The sequence below is a fragment of the Leuresthes tenuis genome, unplaced genomic scaffold (assembly GCF_036924035.1).
Source record: "Leuresthes tenuis unplaced genomic scaffold, fLeuTen1.0.hap1 SCAF_17, whole genome shotgun sequence".
Taxonomy (NCBI): Eukaryota; Metazoa; Chordata; class Actinopteri; order Atheriniformes; family Atherinopsidae; genus Leuresthes; species Leuresthes tenuis.
Genome location: NW_027325371.1, coordinates 11,065,717 through 11,087,209, shown reverse-complemented (window position 1 = coordinate 11,087,209; position 21,493 = coordinate 11,065,717). Strand labels below are relative to the sequence as shown.

Below are 21,493 nucleotides of genomic sequence, written 5' to 3'. Positions count from 1 at the left end.
CTTGTGGACATACTCCGAAGAATCACTCTTGGCAGAAAGCTTAGTGTGGTTCTTTTCTTTTGCACGGTTGGTGTTGTCATTGGGAACCCTCAGTCGCTCGTCTTTGCCCAGTTATTTTCATCAGCAAGGCAGAAGCATTCTCCTCTTTGTATATTTATTTGTGTGTAAGTAGAAGTAGCTTCACATGCACCTAAACGATTGCCTTATTGTGATAATGCAAACCATACACTCGCTAATTAGACAGATTAAGGTGATCCATGAGTGTGTGAACAGCTTCTCTGCAGAACAAATGATCATCCTGCCCTTTTATTTTGCAGTGTCAGTCATGTTCAGGCTTTGTTATGACTACAGCATAAATGTACTTTTCACCATAGCTGGAAATATGAGCAGTCTCTCAGGGATCAGAGAGAGATTTAAAACATAAAGCCTGCTTTCTGCACTACCACTGCCCTGTTATTATGGCTTGGTTTGTGGGTTAATGCTGTGTGTTACTCAGTTTGTCGGGGCAGACTTGACAGTAAGACGTGTACAGATGTATCCTGGCCTATCCGGAATTGTCATTTGATGATTCACTAGAAATGTGGCACAAAACAACTTGCAGCTGCTGCAAGACTTGCCTCCTGTAGGGGGCAGCAACACTCTGAGGAACGAATGATTGAACGTGTCCTCCACTACCTGATAAGTCCATTGCTCTTTACTACCCACAGAAAACCCCTTATACTTCATAGTTAACCTTCTGTAAACCAGTCAATTCACCAAGTTCTTGTCTTTTCTGGCTGTTAAATTACTGTTGTCAAATATCCTAAAAACGTATTCAAGGCAGTCTGTGCTTAAGTGTTCAAGCTGTGATTAGAATTACAAAATTTCATGCAGATGATCATTGTGATGGATAAAACAACCGAAGAACATCTTAACTGATCTTGAGATGGTCTACAAGTAAATGGATGCCTACAGAAATTCAGCATAAGAATTCAAAATGATCACATTGAGAGTACACGATTTATAGTTCCAAAGTTCAAACTGGTAACCAGAGATTTTATATTTGATAGACATCTAAAGGTGGACTTTAACCAGGTTTATTGAATTTAAGCTGTTAATGTGTTTTCAACAAAATCCCAAAATAATCTTCTCCTCTTCCAAATACTGCTGGCGGCTATCATTTCATTTGGAGCTACCCCCCGTGTCGTTATCGGCACCAAAAAGAAAGCGAGTCCAACAGCAGGGGTGTGCAGTACTGCTGGCACAGACAGTTTACCCTCTGAGAAACATGCTTCAACAAAATGGCAAGAATGACAATTTGAGCATTTTTTTTGTCATTGTGACAGTTTAGTTGTAACCATCTAAGGAAATGTCATTTATGCGTCACATAGTATGGATTCTTCATCTGTGTCTACCCATCTCTTCCCACATGTCTTTCCAGCTACTTCAGCTCATTGGGATGATGAACGTTAGTGATGTGCCGTTCGCGAACGATTTGTTCAACATGAACTAATCTTTTATATGACTCGGGAGTAACGAGTCGTCTCAGTAAGTGATTCGTTCATTTTCATGCAGTACCCTCCAACGCCACATGGCAGGCGACGGCTGCATAAACTCAGTCATCAGGACAGGAAACAGAAATGATTCGTTCACGACTCAACTCCTCGGGTCCTCGTTCATTTGTCACGTGACAGTCAGCTCAGGCTGAAGAGCAGTTCGTTCGCAAACCGGATCGTTCTTTCGTTCATTTGTCATGTGACTGCAGCTCAGCTACGTTGACTGAGAAACGAAATTAATGATGTCTGATTTGTGATGTTCATTCATTTGTCATGAAATCATAATTAATTAGTGGTCGTCGGTTCTAGTAGATGTGTATAGTGTTCTTGTGTATATAATGTGTGAAGTGTGTAAATAAATAAATGATAATGTAATAATGTGAATAAATACTTTAAATTATAACATGTTGATTTTGTGTTATACTAACCTAAAATAATAATAATATAATGATGATGATAATAATAGTAATAGGACACAATAAATGCACCATGTAACATTTAAGGAACTTGTTGTTACTTTTTGTCTCACTTAATTGTGTTACTAATTGTCAAAATGAATGAGTTTTACATTCACTTGTCCTCTACCAGCTGTGACGTGACAGGGCTGAACGATCGTTCTCGTTCGTTCATTTGTCACGTGACAGCTACCGAGTCAGTGTCATGCTTTAAACAGCAATGGCAGGGAGGATACAGACACAAGTCACCTTATTGTGTATTTGCTTTCCCAGGTTTTCACATGGTTTGAGTAGGTTGTGGCATTTTGTGTATTGTACTTTGTCAGCTCAGCTGAAGGAAACTATGTTGCCTTCAGTGTTAAGTGTTTAGAACCTTTTTGTGCAACGCCCACACTAGGGTTACAGCGCCACCTGCTGGAAAAATTAACAAAATTACTCAAAAAAAGATTTGTTCAATTTACTGTTGGAGAGTAAAATATCCGAGTCAGTAAAAAGAATCGAACTTCCCAACATTAATGAACGTGACGGCTTGTCACATGAGGAGCGCAGCAGATGCTTACAACCCTATGAGCAAGTGTGCCACCAGAAATCAGCTGTAAATTGTAAAAATGAGGAAATACCTCCACCTGGTTTAACTCTTTCTTATTTGGAGATGGTGTTTAATGCATTGTTTTTTCTGGTTGTTAGTTGTTTACAGTAATTTAGTTTTTCTTGTCTCTGGTACAACATAGTTTACCATGAATTTACCCCATTAGTTTGTGGCTCAGTTTCAATTTGACCTCACAAATATTTTTAGATGGACCATCAACATATTGATCAAGAGTGAATATGTTTGATTGTGACTTGTGGAGAAATCTGTTTTCTTATTTAAGTATCTAATGAGAAACAGCCTTTTCTTATATTTACTTTAAAAAAAAAAAAAGACTTTAATACACACTGGGATGTACAAACTGTGAGACATGATACAATCTTTTATTTTTTCTTATACATTTCATACAAACTGATGGCATGTTATCAGTTTTGGAATAACTCGACTGTTGATAAAACATTTAAATCCCATATTCATTTTACTTAGACAACTCTTTTTTTATGGTAGAGTTTATAGTTTGGTGTTCAAATCGTCTTCTTTTCATGTATAATAAAGGCACAAAAGTCAAGTAAGAAGTCTTGCCGAAATAGCATAGGTTGGTGCAGCTGCTTGGAAGACTTTTAGTCTTTCAGCCGGCTTCACATTTTCCTGCAGGGCGAAGCAAAGTTTCACTGTCAGGACACTGAGAGGCTTCTGTGCCCTCATCAACACCCTCTCTGATTTCTCCATTTAGACCTGCTATGCATTCCTCAGCAGAGCAGTGATAATCCTCCCATATCTACACATTATGTCACCAATACTGCATCTGGGTAGACTTGTCGTGACCATTCTGCAGCCAGAGCATGCGGCTTCATAGGTTGAAAAAATGCTTGGAAAAGTTAAGCAGACTCAGCATTAATGTTTCCATTCATCCAGCCATCAATTTTCTATACCCGCTTAATCCAATTCAGGATCACGGGGGAGCTAGAGCCTATCTTAGCTGCCATTGGGTGAGCGGCAGGGCACACCTTGGACAGGTTGCCAGTCTATCACATGGCCACTTATGTTTCCTTTTTATTAAAAATGCCTTGGCAGTGAGTAGCCATAGAAGCAAAACCAACTTCAGGTTTTAGGTCTTTACTGTTATGAGTTAATCAGATTAATCAGGCCTTTAATCTTCTGCAGCACAAGTAGGTCGTGTGCAATCCAACAGGTTCCTCACCTCTGATTGAAGGTCTCTAGCTGTCACCTGTGCCTAAGTTTCTGTGTGAAACAGGCACACACATGTGAGTGTATGACCCCCTGAAGCTCTACTTTCCCTTGCCTCAGCCATTCTCTGCCCAGCTGAGCATTCAGCTGTTGCCAACACTTGTCTTCTTAATAACTGTTGCCATAGCTCAGAACTCAGCACACTGTTTTACAAGAAGTAATGGTTTTAATTAAATCCCCTAACTCTTGTTTGGCATGGTAGGTTGGTAACCCACAATCAATATTTTAGCAGAGTAAGTTTCGTAAAGGTGGCATGTTAGCATAGAGACATTGTTTTCTATAGTTTTGCAAATGGTTTGTTGGCTTTAAATTTGTGTTTATTTTATTGGGAGTGTGCTGCACTGTGATTCTCTGATTCAATCCAGACTTCTGGAGACATTTTTCTTTCACTTTTTGGCAAGGTTTAAGCACAATTAAAGTAGCTACTTTATTGCTGTTTTGATTCTCTTTTCCTTACATTTTAAATCTTAGGAATGTTCCATGTAGTAAAGTGGTGCAGACACATGGTTGCTTGTAAACCTGTTCTTGATTAAGAGGCAGGTTTGTAAATTTGAACATCTTTCTTTTTCATTGTTGTCGCATTACTTTTGATTGTTTTTATTGTAGAAACTTCCTAGATGACGATAAGGACTGATGTTTGCATTTTAATTGAAATAAGGATGCATCTGTTCCCTTTTTTCTCAGTCGCCCTTCTCCACAAATCGATCCATCATTCTCTGTCCTAAAAGCAAACAGCTCACATCCGCTCCTGTGTAAAAATCTAAGTGTTCACTTCCTACCTATCCGTCACACAGCCTATTATTCCCCTCATTTGGACATCCATCAAATGTCACATGTTCAATTACACAATCTATCACGCTCTGCACCCGTCCCGCCGTTGGCTGATAATCTTTTTCACCTCACATTGCCCAAAGATGCGTGTTTCCTTTGGAGACTGAAGGGCATGGCCCTGTCTACTCCAGTGTCTAATGGCTGAATTTGGACAGGACCCCCCCACCCCCCTCTCTCTCTCTCATCCAAAGGCCACAGCCCAGGTCAGAGGTTAAAGGGGGTTGGTCCAGTTGCCAAGGTGGAGTCATGCAGCAAGGAAAATCCACTGGTGCTCATTGGACTGTGCACACAGCAGATCTGGTTCTCTGACTATCCTTCTGACAGCCCTGAGAGCAATGGGGCCTGGGCAGATTGCATTGTCGCAATCAGACAAGAGGCTAGGGTTGATGAATGACAGGTTGTATAGAGCACACAACAACACACTCATTCACTGCCAAGATTAAGCCAAGTTAGGGTTAGAGACAGGATGAGCTTTTGTTATTTAGATTTGTAAATGTTTCTGTAATGATTCCTTCAACAATGTGTTGCACCATTTTACAATGCTGATGATGATGCGAGCCAACAAATCAAAATCTGATCCTTCTTACCACTTTAAGGTTGGCCTTCATGCTGAAATCCACAAATTGGGTTGTTGGTGTGTATGGAAGAATATAACCGTTTGGGGGGGGGCTTCATAATCATGGTGACATCATGAGAAAGTTTCACCCCTGTTGAGAAGGCTTGCTGTTGCCATGGGGCTGCTGGAAAAGCCACTGCAGATCCCAGTAAATGAAGGTTGTTGGGGGAGGGGATGTGAAGGCAAGTAAATAAAAGTGCCATTTGCTGCATGTTTGCTTGGTGCCCTTCAAGCCAAAGTCTGCTCTGTTATTATGCTGCTGATCATTGGAGGGCTCTCTGAAGCTTCATGGAGCAGGACCCCCCATTCTGGAGGACATTAGTGTGTTTGCTGAGCAGGGCATCCCAGCGTTGATCTCTTGGGGCCATGTGAGCAGACCATGGCAGCACACATTCCCTCATTGAGAAAGAAGACGGCTTAGGACAAAAGGAAGAAGAAGTCAGTCTCGTAGGAGCAGACTTCAGCATCAAATCAAGATTCACAAACAGAAATAATTAGACACAATACAGACATCAGCCCCAACAGAAAAATCTACATGATAAAGCTGAGCTGTATGTTTTCTTTTCTTTTTTTTTTAATCACATACAAGAACTCTATTTTTTTTTACTAGATGTGAACCCAAAAGTCAGTTTTAAGACGAAATGTCTTAACAGGCTACCATCATCCAAAACTAATTGACTCTGATCACCAAAACATCTAAAAATGACTACGTCTGGTTTACCTCATGCACACTACACATTTTCTCAGTTGGAGCACACAATCCCCCAATCCTCTTTGATACCTGATATTGAGACATGGAGACCCATGATGTGACCCCACAACTGCATTTTGCCAAAGACACCCAACACTCTTGTCCTTAATCCGGCATGCTGCTTTGCTGCGGGAGGCGGAGTCAAGGAGGCGGCTGTAAGGCATTTCATGACTGAAACTCATAACAATCTAGGGATTCATAGGCACTCTGAGGGGTCCTTTCGTTGCCTGGGTTTAGAGTTATCTCTTCATATCTCTATCTGTCTCAAACTGGGAGTAAAATCACATCAATGTTGTTATATAGTGGATTTTTTTGGAAAGGGAAAAACATACTAGTTCGATAGGCTACATTAAAAGAGGAGACCAAAATTAAATCACTATGCATGGAAGTTTCCTTTTGACCACAGCTGTACAGGTCAATATGTGTTAAATTTCTAGTATGTATGAGCAAATTTTAAACTGGCTCCAGATGCAAGTAAGAAACATTTTTTAATATGGTGCAAAATCAGCAAGAAGCAACAGAACTGAGCATAAACAGAGGTTTAGGTGTAAGAAGAGCCATATTAACAAAAACAGAAGCTGCTGTGGCAGTCCTCAAAAATGATGACATGATTTTCTGCTTCAGCAACTTCTCATTGACAAACAGACCATTAAGCTGCTGTTTTACCGTTCAGGCAAAACGAGCGACCTCACTTCTTATGGTGAGTAGTCCTCAACAAAATGGTGAGTAATAAACTTTGCCAGAGAGGATAAAAAGAAGCCTGATTAATATTGCCTGTACATTCCTTGGTCCGATAAAAACAAAATTACATGGTTTGGATCAAATGCGGTCCATTGTGTTATGCCTGGACTCTCAAAGTGACCATGAAGCTTGGAGGTAACTTTTCCATTCTGACAATAATCCCTCTGTAATCCCACACTGCGATAATCACACCATAGTTTTTGAAGAAGATAAAGAGGGGATTTATGTGGTCCCTGACCTGAGGACTGCAACGCATCATGTGAGTATTTTAAAGCCCAAAGCAGGACAACCAAAGCCCTCCAGAAAAGAGCAATGGAGAAAATCTTATGTGAGCAATGGCAGATCATCTCTCCATAGATGTGGGATAGATTGATCGACTCAACAAATATAATAATTCCAGACTATCCCAAGCATGTAAGCACTACAATGCAGAAATGTCAGGGTGGCATTGTATCAGATCAGAGGTGTCAGGACTGCAGCTGCACAGTGACTTGTGGTTCAGTGTGGGTGGCGGCTCTCTGGCTGCTGGGGTGGTGTGTTTATGTGTGCTGAGGTTAGGGCCACGCGCACAGCGCAGACATACACACCAACAGGCACTTACACACAAAGAAAAACCACAGAGACTCTATTGATTCCAGCTAATCAAGGCAGCGGTGTCTGGGGGGATTTGGGCTGCACATGCATGTGTGTGAAGTCAACACATTCTCCACATTCCAGCACTTCCCAAAGAGGCATGAAATATCAGCCACTACACTAAGCTCTGAGGCCTCCTCTCACTGCTGGGGTTCTGCTGCTCTTTAACTCAACTGCCCCTCTATTTGCCAAGTGACCGCACTCTGTCGTGGCTGCAGTTTTTCAACAGTGCTCTTTTTTTTCTTTCTCTCTTATCATTCTTTCCGCAAGATGACCATGCAGTGATGATTTCTGGCTGAATCACGCAGGCAGCACAAAGCCTCTACAGTTTTCTCATCTTTTATTGCAAAAATATCTGACTTGACCTATGAAGTTTCAACCGATTGCGTGTGTAACATGCTGACATATTCATCTGAAGGGCTGTGAACTGTCTGGTGAGGTAGTATTCATGACAGTAGCCTGGAAATAAAATGATCTGGAACTAACTATAAACTATAACTAACTATAAAAGGCAACAGATCGAGATTATTGATAAGATTTTGTTGCGGAGGTCTAAACATAAGACTTGTCTATATTGCGTGCGTAATTGTTAGTCAAGTGATTATGTTGAATTTATCTAATTTCTTCACATATTTCGCATTTCCAAACTTTCTATTAACTTTAATGTCCATTGTGTCTAATATTTTTTAATTAATAGGTTTACATGTATTGAGGAAAGGTGAATTCTTAAGTGATTAACATCCAGCACGGACATGTAAAAGGAACCATGAAGGCATGTAAAAAGGCTGTAAAACTCCTAATATCTACACTGCTGACCAGAGAACTTGCATGCCTATTGCACGGTACACCAGACCTGCAATCCACCATGTCTGTAAATAAGTATAAGGTGTCAGAGACACAGCCAATGTAGAGAAGGCAGAGAAACACAACCAAAAAAGATCCACCAGCAAAAAGTGTTAAGATTGAGTCAAATACCTAAATACAGATCATTGGATGATCCCAAACTGAGTCACCGATGGTGCCACTTCACACCATGCACCATCTGGGTGAAGGGGGGTTTTGATATGGGCTGCTATGACTAAGAATGAGTTCGCTGAACCTCTTTAGGGTGGAGATGGACCAAAGCTTCACTCCCCTATGTGCCGATTTCTGGAAGAAACATTTCTGAAGCTGTACTTCAGGAGAAAGTCCACAGCTCTAAACTAGCCACGTTTATGCATGGCTAACATGCTTACAGGCATCCAGGCCCTCCACTGCTTGACATACCCCCGAAAAAAGCCTAAAAAACGACTGCATAATAACCTGGCCTCCTTCTCACCTAATTTACACCCATTAAACAACCTCTGTGCTCTACTCAAACTTGACTTTAGATGGAAGAGTCATGGCAGAAAAAAAGAGAACATTGTTAAGGCCAAGAAAGTTTTCCTCAGCTTATTGGTTATGCTTCATTAAAACTAAACTCTTCCACAGCCATGAGGTCCGTCCCACAAAGACACAACTCACTTTGTCTTTGGTGAGCATTCAGCTTTGAGGTGCACTAACATTAGATTACAAAAGAGACTTTGTATTTGCTTTATGAAAATAGTCCTGAAGAATAGTTTTTTGAGGTACTTGTGTGCACAACAGAATACTAATGCTTTACAGACAAGTCTTTTCTAATAAGGCAACTATACAGTGTGATGGCACCCGTTACACTTCCCGTGGGTGATTAGTTCTTTAATAACATTGAAGACATTTTAATTATCAGTTATTTACTAATTTATTCAATAGGACCAATTTAGCATTTGGTCTTAAAAACGTACGAAAACTGGGGAAAATGTTCCAACTCCTCCACCTCTGACACTCCCGGTCTGAAAGCCAGAGGCTGAGGACGAAAAGGTTCACAGTGAGGCATCGTTGCCATAGAAACTCTGTTTGCATTTCCCAGTAATTCCAGGACGTCTGGCTGTCAGCTGGAATTCAGACAGTCAATTCAATGCACTGCTTGGTCTGGAAAAGCAATTGTCTATGTGGGGCAACTTACTGAAAGACATTCTAGGTGCGTTTCCGTTTAAGTGAAAAGGCAGACAAAAAGAGCTGTGGCTATGAACTGGATGTCATCTTAAAAGCACCACTAAGAGCCTCTGTAACCCGATTGGTTCCTTTCCTGTGTTTTATTTGAGCTCATGAAAATGACAGGCCTTCATTTAAACAGGAAGCTTGAGCAGCAGTTTACATGCCAATCAAAATTAGGAGTGTGGTTGGAGAGTGCTACTTTATGCTGCATGCCCAGTCACAGGGCTGCATTCAGGTCCGTCTTCAGACCTCTCGCTCATACTGGGCCGCTGCGCTAGAACAAAGAGGCCTTTCACATTGACCTTGACACACAGCCACCCCGTCACCACAGGAACCGAAGCAGAGGAATCCACCCTGACTCTGATATCAATCTCGCTGTACCTCTGGCAGTCAGTTCCAGCTCAGGGCTGAGGTGAGGAAGCTAATTCACATCGTATGGTAGTGTTTTTATTCCAGTAGAGACGATGGTGAAAAAGAACATGGTTGAATCATCTGCGGGTGCTAAATAATCTCACCTGAAACTGCACATCACGTCCCTCTAAATTATTTCAGTCAAAACAGATTTAGTGTAAACTGCAGTACTCGGGGCTCCACTTATTTCCTCAGTCCGCTAATATGCTTGTTATTTTCTAAATAATTCCAGAAGTCTTAGATATACAAATGCCAGTTTGTCTGTGCTTCTGGTTATCTATGAATAATCTTTTTTTGCCTAAAAGTCAAAACCCAAATTGGCAAAACCAATCGGTTAACAGAAACATCATTTTTTTCAACTGATAGAAATTGTTTTTCACATTGACTCATGGGGGTTTGCTACATTTTAAAACCTGCCTACTGGATATCTAGATAATCATGAGTTCTGTGTGCAAACACTAGACTGAACCTTAGGAATAAAAGATTTTATTCAAGGGCAACCCCCCCCTCCCATCTTTTTTTTTTTTCCACAATTGTACAGCCTGAAAAAAAACAAAACTCAGGCATTAAATTGCAAATATATTTTTTAACAAAATAAGAGGCTTTTACTTTTTACATTTGTCTGAGGAAACTAATTCAGATCTGTACATCAAGCTTTTCTTTCTTTTTTTTTTATACAAAAAACACAGCTTCAAAATGTACAATATTCATTCACATCTTATACACATAAAAATCAAACGGAGTTTTGCTACATTTACACTCTCATGTGTGAGAACACAGTCTGAACACATTCCATGTTGTATCAGCTTTGAAAACAGAGCACTGCTTTGCAACATTTAGGAGCTTTGTCCATTCTCCCAAAAGATTCACAGGACAGCAGGAAAGGAATGAGTCTGCCACTGGGTCAGTCTGTTTGTCAGTCTCCCTCCTCAGCATGAGCTCTCAGTTCGGCTCTATTCCCAACTCAATGAGCACTTGCTCTGTTCCCAAACGAGGGCAGGTACACTGGTCAGTCAGTGTCCACATGGCAGGGGTTGGTCCCCTGCAGCTGTGCCTCTTGATACAACCGCAGGAAGTCTTTATAGCGAGGGGCGCAGCCCATCCAGGCCTCCCCAAACCTCACAGTCCCAGTGAACAGGAAATCTCCTTCTCCAGATTTCACACCACACCGAAGGGGCATCTTGATGTGACCTGTCCAGCTCCGTACCCTCACACCTCCAGATGCAAAGACCTGGGTCTTCTGTCTGTAGAGGCGACTGATCACCACCGTGACAGATGAGTGCTCCTCCTCCTGCTCGACCTTCTTAATACTGCCCCGTGCCACTGGAAAAACAAAGCAGGAAAGCCAGATTTAGAAGCTGGAAACAGCTATATTTCATGCAAAACAGTGTGGTGTTTTCATTAGACTTTTTTTTTGTCACCATGCTGCAGCAGGAAACCTGTAACTACTTGCAGCTGGACTGTAACTCACCAAAGTCATTTGTACAGACAGCTAGAAGCATCTCGGCATCACTGCAAGGCTGACAGGGTGCTAAGTAGAAATAAAAAAGAAGGCAGATACGTTAAAACTTTGGGAAAGCTCTTCAAACAAACAAACAAACAGAAAAGTGCGTGATCTGTTTGGCACAAATCCTTCTGACACAAACACACAACTGTGGCTGGACCAGCCACGCAACAGAGTTGTTCGAATTTTCCATTCTAACAGAGGATTATTTGTTTTAAAAAGGCAGAGCAGGATTTAGCTGTCACGAGTTATGAATTTCAAACCAAATGTGTCTGCGTATACTACCGATAGCAAAAGCAACGTAAGAACTGCTTATCAAAAACATTTACGAGTGTATGTGCATGCCTATGTGTCTGTTCCGTGCTCATGGGGGCCTTTAGGTCAGCGTCCACGCCACAACAGGAACCCCCTGACACTGCGTGACAAACACGAACCAGATGAAGAGGATAAGCGGTGCAGTAAGATGAGGAGAGGCTAAGATCTGTTCGCAATCCCCCCGCCCTGCTGGGACTACATATTAACTAGAACATCAAGTAAGGTTCTTAACAACTTTAAAAGTGAAAATCCCTTCAGAGAGGAGGCAGTAAGCCAATTTCATACATAGCTCATATTTCAAATGTCCAAGAGGGGGCACTCATTAAATACTTAGTGAATTTAAACTGCCTCTACCAAGGATAAAAAATATATAAAAATGAAAAAAAAAAAAAACTGCCTCAGGCGGTGTTTCACCTTTGGCTGGTGGCTGCAGAGCAGAAACTCCGACAACCCACCTCCAAAGTGTTTTATAGCAGAAGAAAGGGCCCTAAATGAGGGCAATAATTAGTTGACTCAGGTGGTCCTGCGGCTGGCTGAGCCCAAATGCCTTTATTAGCCCTCGACCTGATGTGGTTTTCCTCAGTGGCAGAGAGACACTTAGGAGCAGGTGGGGAGTGGAGCAGATAGAGGGGCCAGTCAGCACTGGGCTGAGGGTGGGGCACAAGTGGTTTTCTGTCCACAAAGTAAGAGGAGGATGATTGAAAGTGTTAATTCAGGTGGATTGTGTGCACTGGAAACCACCCGACTTTATATGACCTGCTGTAAAGGTTTGTCATGTTAAAAAAAGAAGAGATGTGTGCCTTCTGTCATTTTTATTAGGCGGGTTTAGGCTCATTCAAAGCTACTTTTTCTTTGAAAAAGTGCAGGGGTAAGTGCTGAGCATATTTAAGGTCAGCTAGTGCAGAAACACAAGGCGCGGCGAGATCACTAGGAGGATCAGGGGTCAAACAGCCACAAGGCTGGATGGCTTAAGAACAGCTGGACGGGCAGGAGCCTTAAGAGGCCGACCTCGCCTGGAGCAGAGTGCATGCTCACTTTGAAGTGAGCCTACGTACTGCCATTGCATCAGGCAGAGTAGCGAGCCCAGGCCTAAACAAAGAACCAAGAAGTGTTTGCTTTCCTCCAGAGCAGAGCCAACATGTCAAACATGAAACAGAACCACAGGAATGGGCCAAGAGCCGAGTCAGCATCTTTGTCTGGCTTGTGCACATGCAGCGCCACTCTGATCAGAACCACTTCACAGAGGCAAAGATGGAGGAAAGATGGGAGGAGCAGTAAAGGAGGGGCGCAGAGCCACATTACAGTGTCCCTACAACATCTGGGCCCAGACGCATTCCACTGTAATAGAGCACAACTTGCTAATACTACTCAGCACGGACAAAAACCACTTCAATCAACCAGCAGGAGAGAGGGAAAATGTATGAAGGGGAGAGGAATGAAAAGAAAAATACCAAAATGATAAATAGACACGGAAAAAAAATCAAGAGGTAGGAAATAGTGAGGCCAAGGGAGAGGAAAAGGAGAATAATTCAAGTGAGCTGAAAAGGGAAGCTGAGGGAGTGACAGCATGAAAAGAAAGAGTGGGGGGAAAAACAAGCCTATATGCTTCTAGAAGTTCCTCCCAACATCTGGTTGGAGATACATTCCAGTGTGATGGTGAGCAACTCAATCCCAGCACAGCAGGTCAGAGTGAAGAGGAAAGAGAGTGAGCAACGAAGATGAGAAGGAGCGAAGGAGCAATCAATCCACCCGTCCAGGCCTCACATGACACGAGACCACTGTCTGTGTGAATCATCCTGTGCTATCTCAGACCACATTACAGCACCAGATTACACTACAGAGATGTGGTCAAAACAACTGCACGCTCACTCCTCTACTCTGAACCTTCTCCCTCTGTGTGCAGTGCCAGAAAATAACGCAGGATGTGGATATGTGAAGCCAGAGAGCCGTAAAAACAGATGTGGGCCTGATTCTGCTCATATTTTGCTTTAGGTGGAAAAAACAACACCGTTGCTTTCACAGTTGCGCAGCTTGAAACTGTGCAGGTCTGGCAGGTACCCTGCATGAAAATACATGACTGTTTTTCATTGGAGGCCCTGAGTTTGGCTGTGCCCCTTTACACACAATCTATTAAAAAAGAAAAAAAAAACAATTAAGGCTCACAGAGGAGTATTCTCAATTCAGATGAAGAATGCACAGAGAGGTGATATTTACACTTTCTCTTGAAATACAAAGGTTAAATGCTCAGCCAAAGCATAGGAAATCTATTTTTCCTAAACTAAAACACACAAACAATGCCAGCAGAGGAATTGATTTTGGCTGTAGAGCAAGTAGCTTGCTAGAGGGAGTGTTGAGTTTCCTTCAATTAGAATCCAGTGAAGGACTCCACCAGCAGATGGCTGCATTTAGTGCTCAACACACACCACAGGGACAAAGGAACTCAGTCCCAGAGAGAATCAATAAAAAACAGTGACTACTTAAACACAACACAGGTCAGCAGCCCACACATTTATACAGAGAAGTCAGGGCATAATGTATCTTACCAGTGGGTGAGTTGGCCTCTGCTCTCAGCCTGTCGTTGACCAGCTCGTACTGGAACGCTGTAATCCGCCGGCTGATGTCCATGTGTGTGACGGCCTCGATGAAGAGCGCCCCCTCTTGAATGCTGAAGCAGTGCACCTTGCCCTGAGCTTGGTCCTGCTCACGCAGCAGTAACCGCAGCTTGCCATTGCGGTCCAGGTAGATGTTTGTGCCGCTGGAGTCTGTGGAGGGTTTGATGCAGACGGACAGGCGAGCAGCGGTGGGAGACACCATGTTGGGTCTGAGGTTGACAATGATGGCTCCTGTGGGATAAAGCCACTCCAGAGAGCCCTGTGAGCAACGGAGGTACACCTGCTCCACATCCCTGGTGTGGCCTTCATGGGTCAGACCACTAGAAGAAAGAAAGAAAACTCAAAATGAAGCTGTTCTCCCAGCAGCACAATGAGATTTATTAGCCAGTTTTAAAATGACTAGCTGGTCAGTCATAGCCAGAATTAACTGACCATGTTTGAAGCCTTTGGCAGACTGTAAGGACATTAGAACACATTCCTCATAAAGCATTAAGGCCGTGCGCAAGACTGGCTGCATGACCAGTCACGAGCCGGAGCAGCCAAAATGACCTCAGCTCCAACACACTCCCCATACCACATTGTTCCGCCCAGAGCTTTGGCAAAACGCACCACTGGCAGGCTGCCTTTGGGAAGAGTTTGGAGGCAGAAATGGATGAATGGAGAGACACAGGAGCTTCTGGGCAGACAACAGCAGCAACAGTAGCTGGGCCCGCTGTATGCAAGTGCAAATGCAGGTCACGCACTGAACCTCCCCTTACTTTCAAGCCACCAAAGAGAGTGGAAGAGACTTGTCCGGGCAGCACTTTGGACTCTGGCGCCAGCATGACCAAATGACTCCCTCCACAAGTTAATGCCTGGTCAGGGTTTGAAAACTCCTGTGTGTCAGTCAGTCACTCTGTGGCAAAGCCAGAGGCAGGAAGCCATCGGCATGTGCATGCCAAGCTCGCGGTTTGACTGTGGAGGATAAACGCCCAGTTTCCTGAAAATGAGATGCTGAAATTCAAATTTGCCATAGATCTAAAGTAACCCATGGCACATGTTGAGCATATGCAGCTGAAGCCTCTTAACCAGACTCTCCTCAGCATGCCTCTAATTAAGTCCTTTTTAACTTCATCACTTCTGCATGCAATTAAAGAAGATTAGTCAAGAGTCTCACTAATGAACAACAGATTATTGGTTGGAAGCTCAAAGTATCGCCTGCCCCTCCTGGTTGGTAGATGAAAAGCAAAACCACACTATTTGAGTCGGAGCGCTCAAGTGCAAAACAGATTTCAGCAGATGTGTGATGAAAGGTTTAACTGTTCAGTACAGTCTGCTTGAAGGTTAAGAACCAGTCAAAAATACGCAGATATGTTTGTGTGTTTAGAAGTGTTATTCTTTTCTTTTCTTTTCTTGTGGTGGATATTAAATGACTTGCAAAAAGCAAGAACCGAATTCAAATGTACAGCAAAATAAAAATAAGTATGACTGAGATACAAAGATTGCATTAGGGTAGATGTAATAAGTACAAATTCAGTCAAATCTGCACCATTTTAGTGTCCCAAAATACAGTTAGTACATATTTATTATCAGACGTTTTGCCAAACCTTTCTAATAACAGCACAAGCACAAAAACAAACACGCGTTTCGGAACCTAAACTAGACCGTTTTGAATTTGATATCTGCGGCCAATTTGATGGAATTTGTCCCTCGTTTCACTGCACCGCTTCATCACCGCAATGCGTTGAGTTTCGGTCAGTCATTCAGCTTACCGCCATCAGCTCACACCAATTAGTTTCGATTAATTTAGTCATTGGTTTCAGGTGGTATTAAAAAAAAGAAAACCTCACCTGCCCTTCCAGCTGCACTGGTCGCTTGAGTACTGGCAGAAAGAAATCCGGCAGAGAAGGAGCAGAGGCAGCAGTGAGGCCAGCATCGGGGTGAGCATGTTTATCTCGCCTCACTTTGCCTCTTTACTCGAGTGAAACTATGGTAAAGTCGGACGCCGTCTTTCCGGCCACATAGCGTTTCCATGTGCCCCGGTCCTCCTCGTTTGCTCCGGCGGGTGGGGGATCTCTTCTTCTTTTCTTGGAAGGTTCAGAGAGATAAATGCGTTTATTCAGACTCAGCAGGAGCGCACGGAGCTTCCAGTTCTCCGCAAAATGTGGACTGCGCTGCGCCGCAACTCTGCTCCAGCAGCCCTGATTGCTCTCCACGTCACACCCTATCTACAGCGAGACTGCTGCATTCACGTGCTCAGTAAAGGCTCGGATGTGCCAGCTTCGCCAAAAATAAACAACATTCATGAAGCTTCTGAGTACTCTTTTAAAGAACAGAAAATGAATAATCATGTATGATTATAACCCACTTTTACTCAACTCGATCTTGCTTTTGTTTTTATTGTTTGTAAAGGATTTTTACCTTCATGACTTTTCTTGCTTATACTGATTGTTTAGATTGTTTTATTATTACTATAGCTTTTATGTCAATTGGATGTTTTTATCTTATTCATGTCAGATTTACATCACTTTCATATAGAATATGTCAGAAAGGTAAGCGTTTGCGACATGTTGTCATTGATGTCCTTTTCTTTATTTTCTTATTTGTTTAAATAGATAAATGTTAATTACAAGGATTCATGGTGTTGAGTCCTAATTTATTATCTATTTTCTTCTTTATCTTTTTCATTAAGAACATATCAGTGAAGACATTACATTGTCCACAGGTTTTGGCGAAGTAGGGCTGTATTCTCATTCTTATCTAATCTTACAAGCAGGTGTTGCCTTTTGTGGATTAATAAACCAGCAATTATTTTATAATAACATTATCAGAAGAAGTTGCTTTTTATTTAGACTGCATAATTGGTCTTTAACTTGATATTGATATTTGAGTGTTTTAGTCAAACAAATCTCAGGAAATTACTGAGGGAATGCCCTCATTTTTCACTTCTGTCGAGAGACTAGTTAAGTAGAATGAATCCAAATGAAAAAAAACAGTAGGTAAGCTTTAACTGGTTAGGTTTTCATGTGTGTTGCAAGGCATCCCAAGTGTGTGCAGCACAGAAAAAGCAAATGATTTTCCCAAGAGAAGTGTTTACTTTTAATTGTGGGACATGTGGGAGCAAAGGCCAATCATTTGAAGAGCCCGATGATTGTTGCTTTATTAGTTTATTAAGGAGCTGCTTGTATAGTGGCAAGTTGACATTGACGGTTTTATAAGCAAATAAAAGGCATGATTTATTCTTGTCAGGAAATTTCCTCTCTCATAAATATTTTTTTCTCTCTCTCTCTCTTTCAAGCTCAGCTTATCTTACATCGCAAATCAAAGTTCTGACAGTATTTAAAGGCAGCACAAAACTTTTCAGGAATGGATAACTGTCCTACCCTGTCTGACCACCCCGGTCATCCTTTGGGAAAATGTGGAGATGTTGCAAAAGCAACTTGATTAATATTTTCCACATAGGTTAACATGATAAACATTAGTCAAAGTCAGTGCAAAGTCATAAAAGGGGAGCTTTGAGCTTGCAAGAGCCCTTCCACCGAATGATGTCTTTCCTCAAATTAAATAAATTAGAGTAAAAGAAAAAGAGGAGAAGAAGGAAAAAAACTTTTTTTTAACTATGTTTTTACAAAGGAAATGAGCAAAGAAACAGAACGTCAGTTTGATTGTTTAAGTTAAGATAAGTTTGATTGTTTTTATCATTATCATAATTAATAAAGCAAATCGTGGTCAGTTTCAAAAGACAGGTGTCTGGTTTATTCAAGTTCAGTCACAAAAATCAAAGTGAACTGAACACAACTAATCAATAGAATTTATTCCTGGAAAGTCAACTGCAGCATCACCTTTAAATAGTATCAATTGTAGAGTATGTTGAGATGTGAGGGCTAAAAGAGGCTGAGTATCAGGGGTGGTTTGCTGTTCATGTGGCCACAGACATCTGCAAACACAACATGAAGGAATGAATGAATCAGCACTCTAAATGTTAGGCAATTAAACATAAGCTGAGATAATGTCCCTACAGCGCTCTCATTTCCGTTTATTCTGTAATTCATGTGCACATTTGTGGGATTCCAAAGACCACAAACCAGAAAACTGAAACACGGTCTCCGAGTAGCTCTCAGGTCAAATGGTAGGCCTGTTTTTTGGGATATCCAGAAAAACTGCTGAATCTGTTGAATCCTCATCACTTTATCGTCATAACTGCTCTTTGACTTAGTAACACATTTTGAAGCAAACGCGCCCGAACGTGCAAGTTCTCAGTACGTTTATTTCTGAACAAAACAGGAGCTGCAGGGACCTGTTGAGCGGCGGGGTCCGTTAGCACTGTCTGCATCTGTAAACACACACAACTCATCACCCACGTCACGAATCCAATGATTTCTTCTCAACAAGATGTTTTTTTTGTGTGTGGATGGTTTTTGGCATGGAAAAAAAAACCTGTCTGACAGGGAAAACCAGAGCTGTTTGTAACTGCTACTTTTCCTCTCCAATTTCTTGGGATGTGTGATTGATTGTGGCTGGATGGTGTCTACATGACTGACCCGACACGCAGGGTACATGTCCAGGCTTTGGCCACATGTAACCAAAGGACTCCACAGACCTCAGATGTGTTCATTGGTCTTTAATTTGAATATAAAGTCACATCTGTGTTAAATCAAACAAACACTTGGCCGTTTTACAGACATTCAGGAACTTCTTTAAGTATTGTTTGTGCAATCAGGCTTTTGTGTGTTTGCTGTGGTGTCTCTGTTGTTCTTGCCTTATTGCACATTGTCTGGGAAGTCACTTGATGAGGTAACCGAGCCACAAGACGAGTACAGGCAGGATTTGTGAGGATCCATCACAACGACACCTGCACTCTTACACCAAAGCTACCCAAGCATTAGTTCCTTGGTTTCTTAGTATATTCTCATTTTAAAGATTAATGTCCAACTCAAGTCTGAATGCAGCATAACGCTCGCAAATCTCATAACAAACAGTTTGCAGGCGATTTGCATTGTGAGTAGGTGCCAAGTTTAAAATGCATACACTATGCACAAAGCACATTTAACAAATGTTTTTCCTTGTGAGAGTTATCCAGGGAAAGTGCCCCATTGTGAAGGTTTGGTGCTTCTCTGTGTTTCAGAACATCAGGAATGAAATATTTGGGTTTCGGACAATCAGCCAGACAAAACAAGCCATCTCTAAACGTCACTGTTGGCCCCGAGGAACTGTGTTCAGCACTTTGACATTTTCAGGCATTTTATTGACAAAATGATTAGCCAAAAATATTTAATCAGTAAGAAAACGTGCCAAGGGAATAATTTGGAGTGGCAGACATACCCATCCCACAACCTGCTGACACTGACAAAATGTTACACAACTAGGATTTCTACTCATTCCCAGAGGAATGTGTTTTGCCCTTGTCTTGTTATTGCAGTTGCTGGATCACTTGCTGCCAGTGTTCGTTATTTTCTCATCACAGCTCAGAGGCGGCAGGTTCAGCTCTCACTCTCCACCTGTCAGGAGCTCTGCTGGTGACGGGGGCTGAAAGGACATATTAAAGATCTGTTGCAGGAGGCTGAAAAGCAGAGAGTTAATCATACATGGCACGCTCTTTCACGGCATGATTTTTGATTGAAACCTTGAAAATGGGTGCTGATGTTCACCAGAGAGGCACATAGGTAACCTTCAGGATTAACTGTGTTTTGTAAGTATGAGGCCGGGTATAGTGAGGTCAAGAACCAGTAGAGTTTAAGGAGTTGAGAAGGGGGCGCCGGTGGAGCTGCTGTGGGGGAGGGGATTGTTTTTATTTTGTTTTTGTCAGGCCTGTTGTCCTAAACTCATGCTGACTGGAACATATGCCCAGAGCCTGCTTCCAGGTGAAAAAGCAGTCATAAAAGTGATAAACTGCCCACAGGACATTATTTTTATGTGTTTGTGTGTGTGTGTGCTATTGTTTCTCTGCTTTGTTCTTTTTTTCGCTTAACTCCTACTTTTTCCTTCATTGTTTCAGCACAGTGGACGCTAAACAAACTTATTGCTCACTGTTTACCAGCATCAAAGCTAATGTTCACTTTGACATTTCTTCTTGGGGAGGAGGTAATTTTCAACAGCCTTCCCGTCAGCGTAAGCCTCCTGCCCCGAGAACCAGTTTGCAGAACAAACTGCTGCTCCTCCTCAGAGCTAGTCCCAACCTGTTAAGCCTACCATCTTGGACAGATACTAAACTGTAAACTGCAGTAACACAAGCATGTCCGATATGTTGTGGTATGCACAGGCAGATTGGAGGGTGCTGATACCACCGAGAGGCCGTCTGCCTGTCATCATCCCTCTTTGGCTCCTTTCCAGTACGTCAGAAATGCAGCTGAACTCAAACCTGCGTAACATTCCTCACAGTAAACAGGAGCCCTGTCATTTTGAAGTGGTCATATCTGAAAACGGACGGGGTGCTTGTATCTCATCTAACACCTTGCATCTTTTTGTCAGTCTTTTTCTCTTGCTTGGACTACATGGTCATTACCATGTTGTAGCCTCCTGTGACGCTGTGCCTGCAGTGTCAGTTAGCGTGAAAGCGTGTGGGAGGAAAGTGACATATTTGAAGTATGCAGCAACTGGTACATCTCACTCCAAATTCCCTGAAGTTTTTGCAAGCCAGCAAAGACAAAGCCTGTCTTTTGTTTTAGAGCTGACGATGATGTCAAGCTGGTGGAGTATAAACATGCTGGAATATTGAAAAAAGAAAGAGCCAAAAGATGTTGTTCCTTGTGGTTCATCTATAACAGGTCATGGATTTGATAAAATATTGACAAGGATTCAACAGGGATATTGTCAAGTCCACACCAAAGTAGTCATCTATGCCTCCAAGCAGTTCTCATCACCATGCTATCAGCTCCTTTATATCCCACTCTCAGCAGCCCACAGAAACCGGAGAAACTCCAGACATTGATGAGGAATGTGGGTCACAGGTCATTCTGACAGGTCACTCGCCCTAGCAGGTGGGTGACTCTTCTGAAAGCAGCCGTGGAATAAAAGTGAATTTAACTCTGCTCTACCCTTGGATTTCACAGGGATCAGCTAGGGATTAGGTCCCAGCTCCAGGTGGTTCTGAGGATTAGCAAATCAACAACCATAACTTGAAGACCACAACCTGGCAAAAGCAAGAAAAACAGGAAGCAGTATTAAAATCTGAATCACTCTAAAGCAAGCATTTCTGCATGTTTAAAGCACCCTTTTTCC

The 21,493-nt window shown here is 42.3% G+C and overlaps 1 protein-coding gene across 1 annotated transcript; it reads right to left on the bottom strand.

The window, feature by feature from the left end:
* Positions 1–10,520: 10,520 nt before the first annotated feature.
* On the bottom strand, positions 10,521–16,499 carry metrnla (meteorin like, glial cell differentiation regulator a). Its single transcript, XM_072368570.1, has 4 exons — positions 16,126–16,499; positions 14,228–14,616; positions 11,337–11,396; positions 10,521–11,188 (listed from the first exon to the last, which is right to left on the bottom strand). Exons 1-4 carry the CDS (start codon positions 16,221–16,223, stop codon positions 10,875–10,877), a joined length of 861 nt encoding a protein of 286 aa, XP_072224671.1. The 5' UTR covers positions 16,224–16,499; the 3' UTR covers positions 10,521–10,874.
* Positions 16,500–21,493: the final 4,994 nt, after the last annotated feature.

What these genes read in the sequence shown, in the direction of transcription:
- metrnla (XM_072368570.1), bottom strand. Translation starts at nt 16,223, where the DNA reads ATGCTCACCCCGATGCTGGCCTCACTGCTGCCTCTGCTCCTTCTCTGC. An exon ending in CAGTGCAGCTGGAAGGGCAG is followed by an intron (nt 14,617 to 16,125) that starts GTGAGGTTTTCT and finishes TCTTTCTTCTAG; the next exon opens with TGGTCTGACCCATGAAGGCC. An exon ending in AGAGGCCAACTCACCCACTG is followed by an intron (nt 11,397 to 14,227) that starts GTAAGATACATT and finishes ATTTCTACTTAG; the next exon opens with CACCCTGTCAGCCTTGCAGT.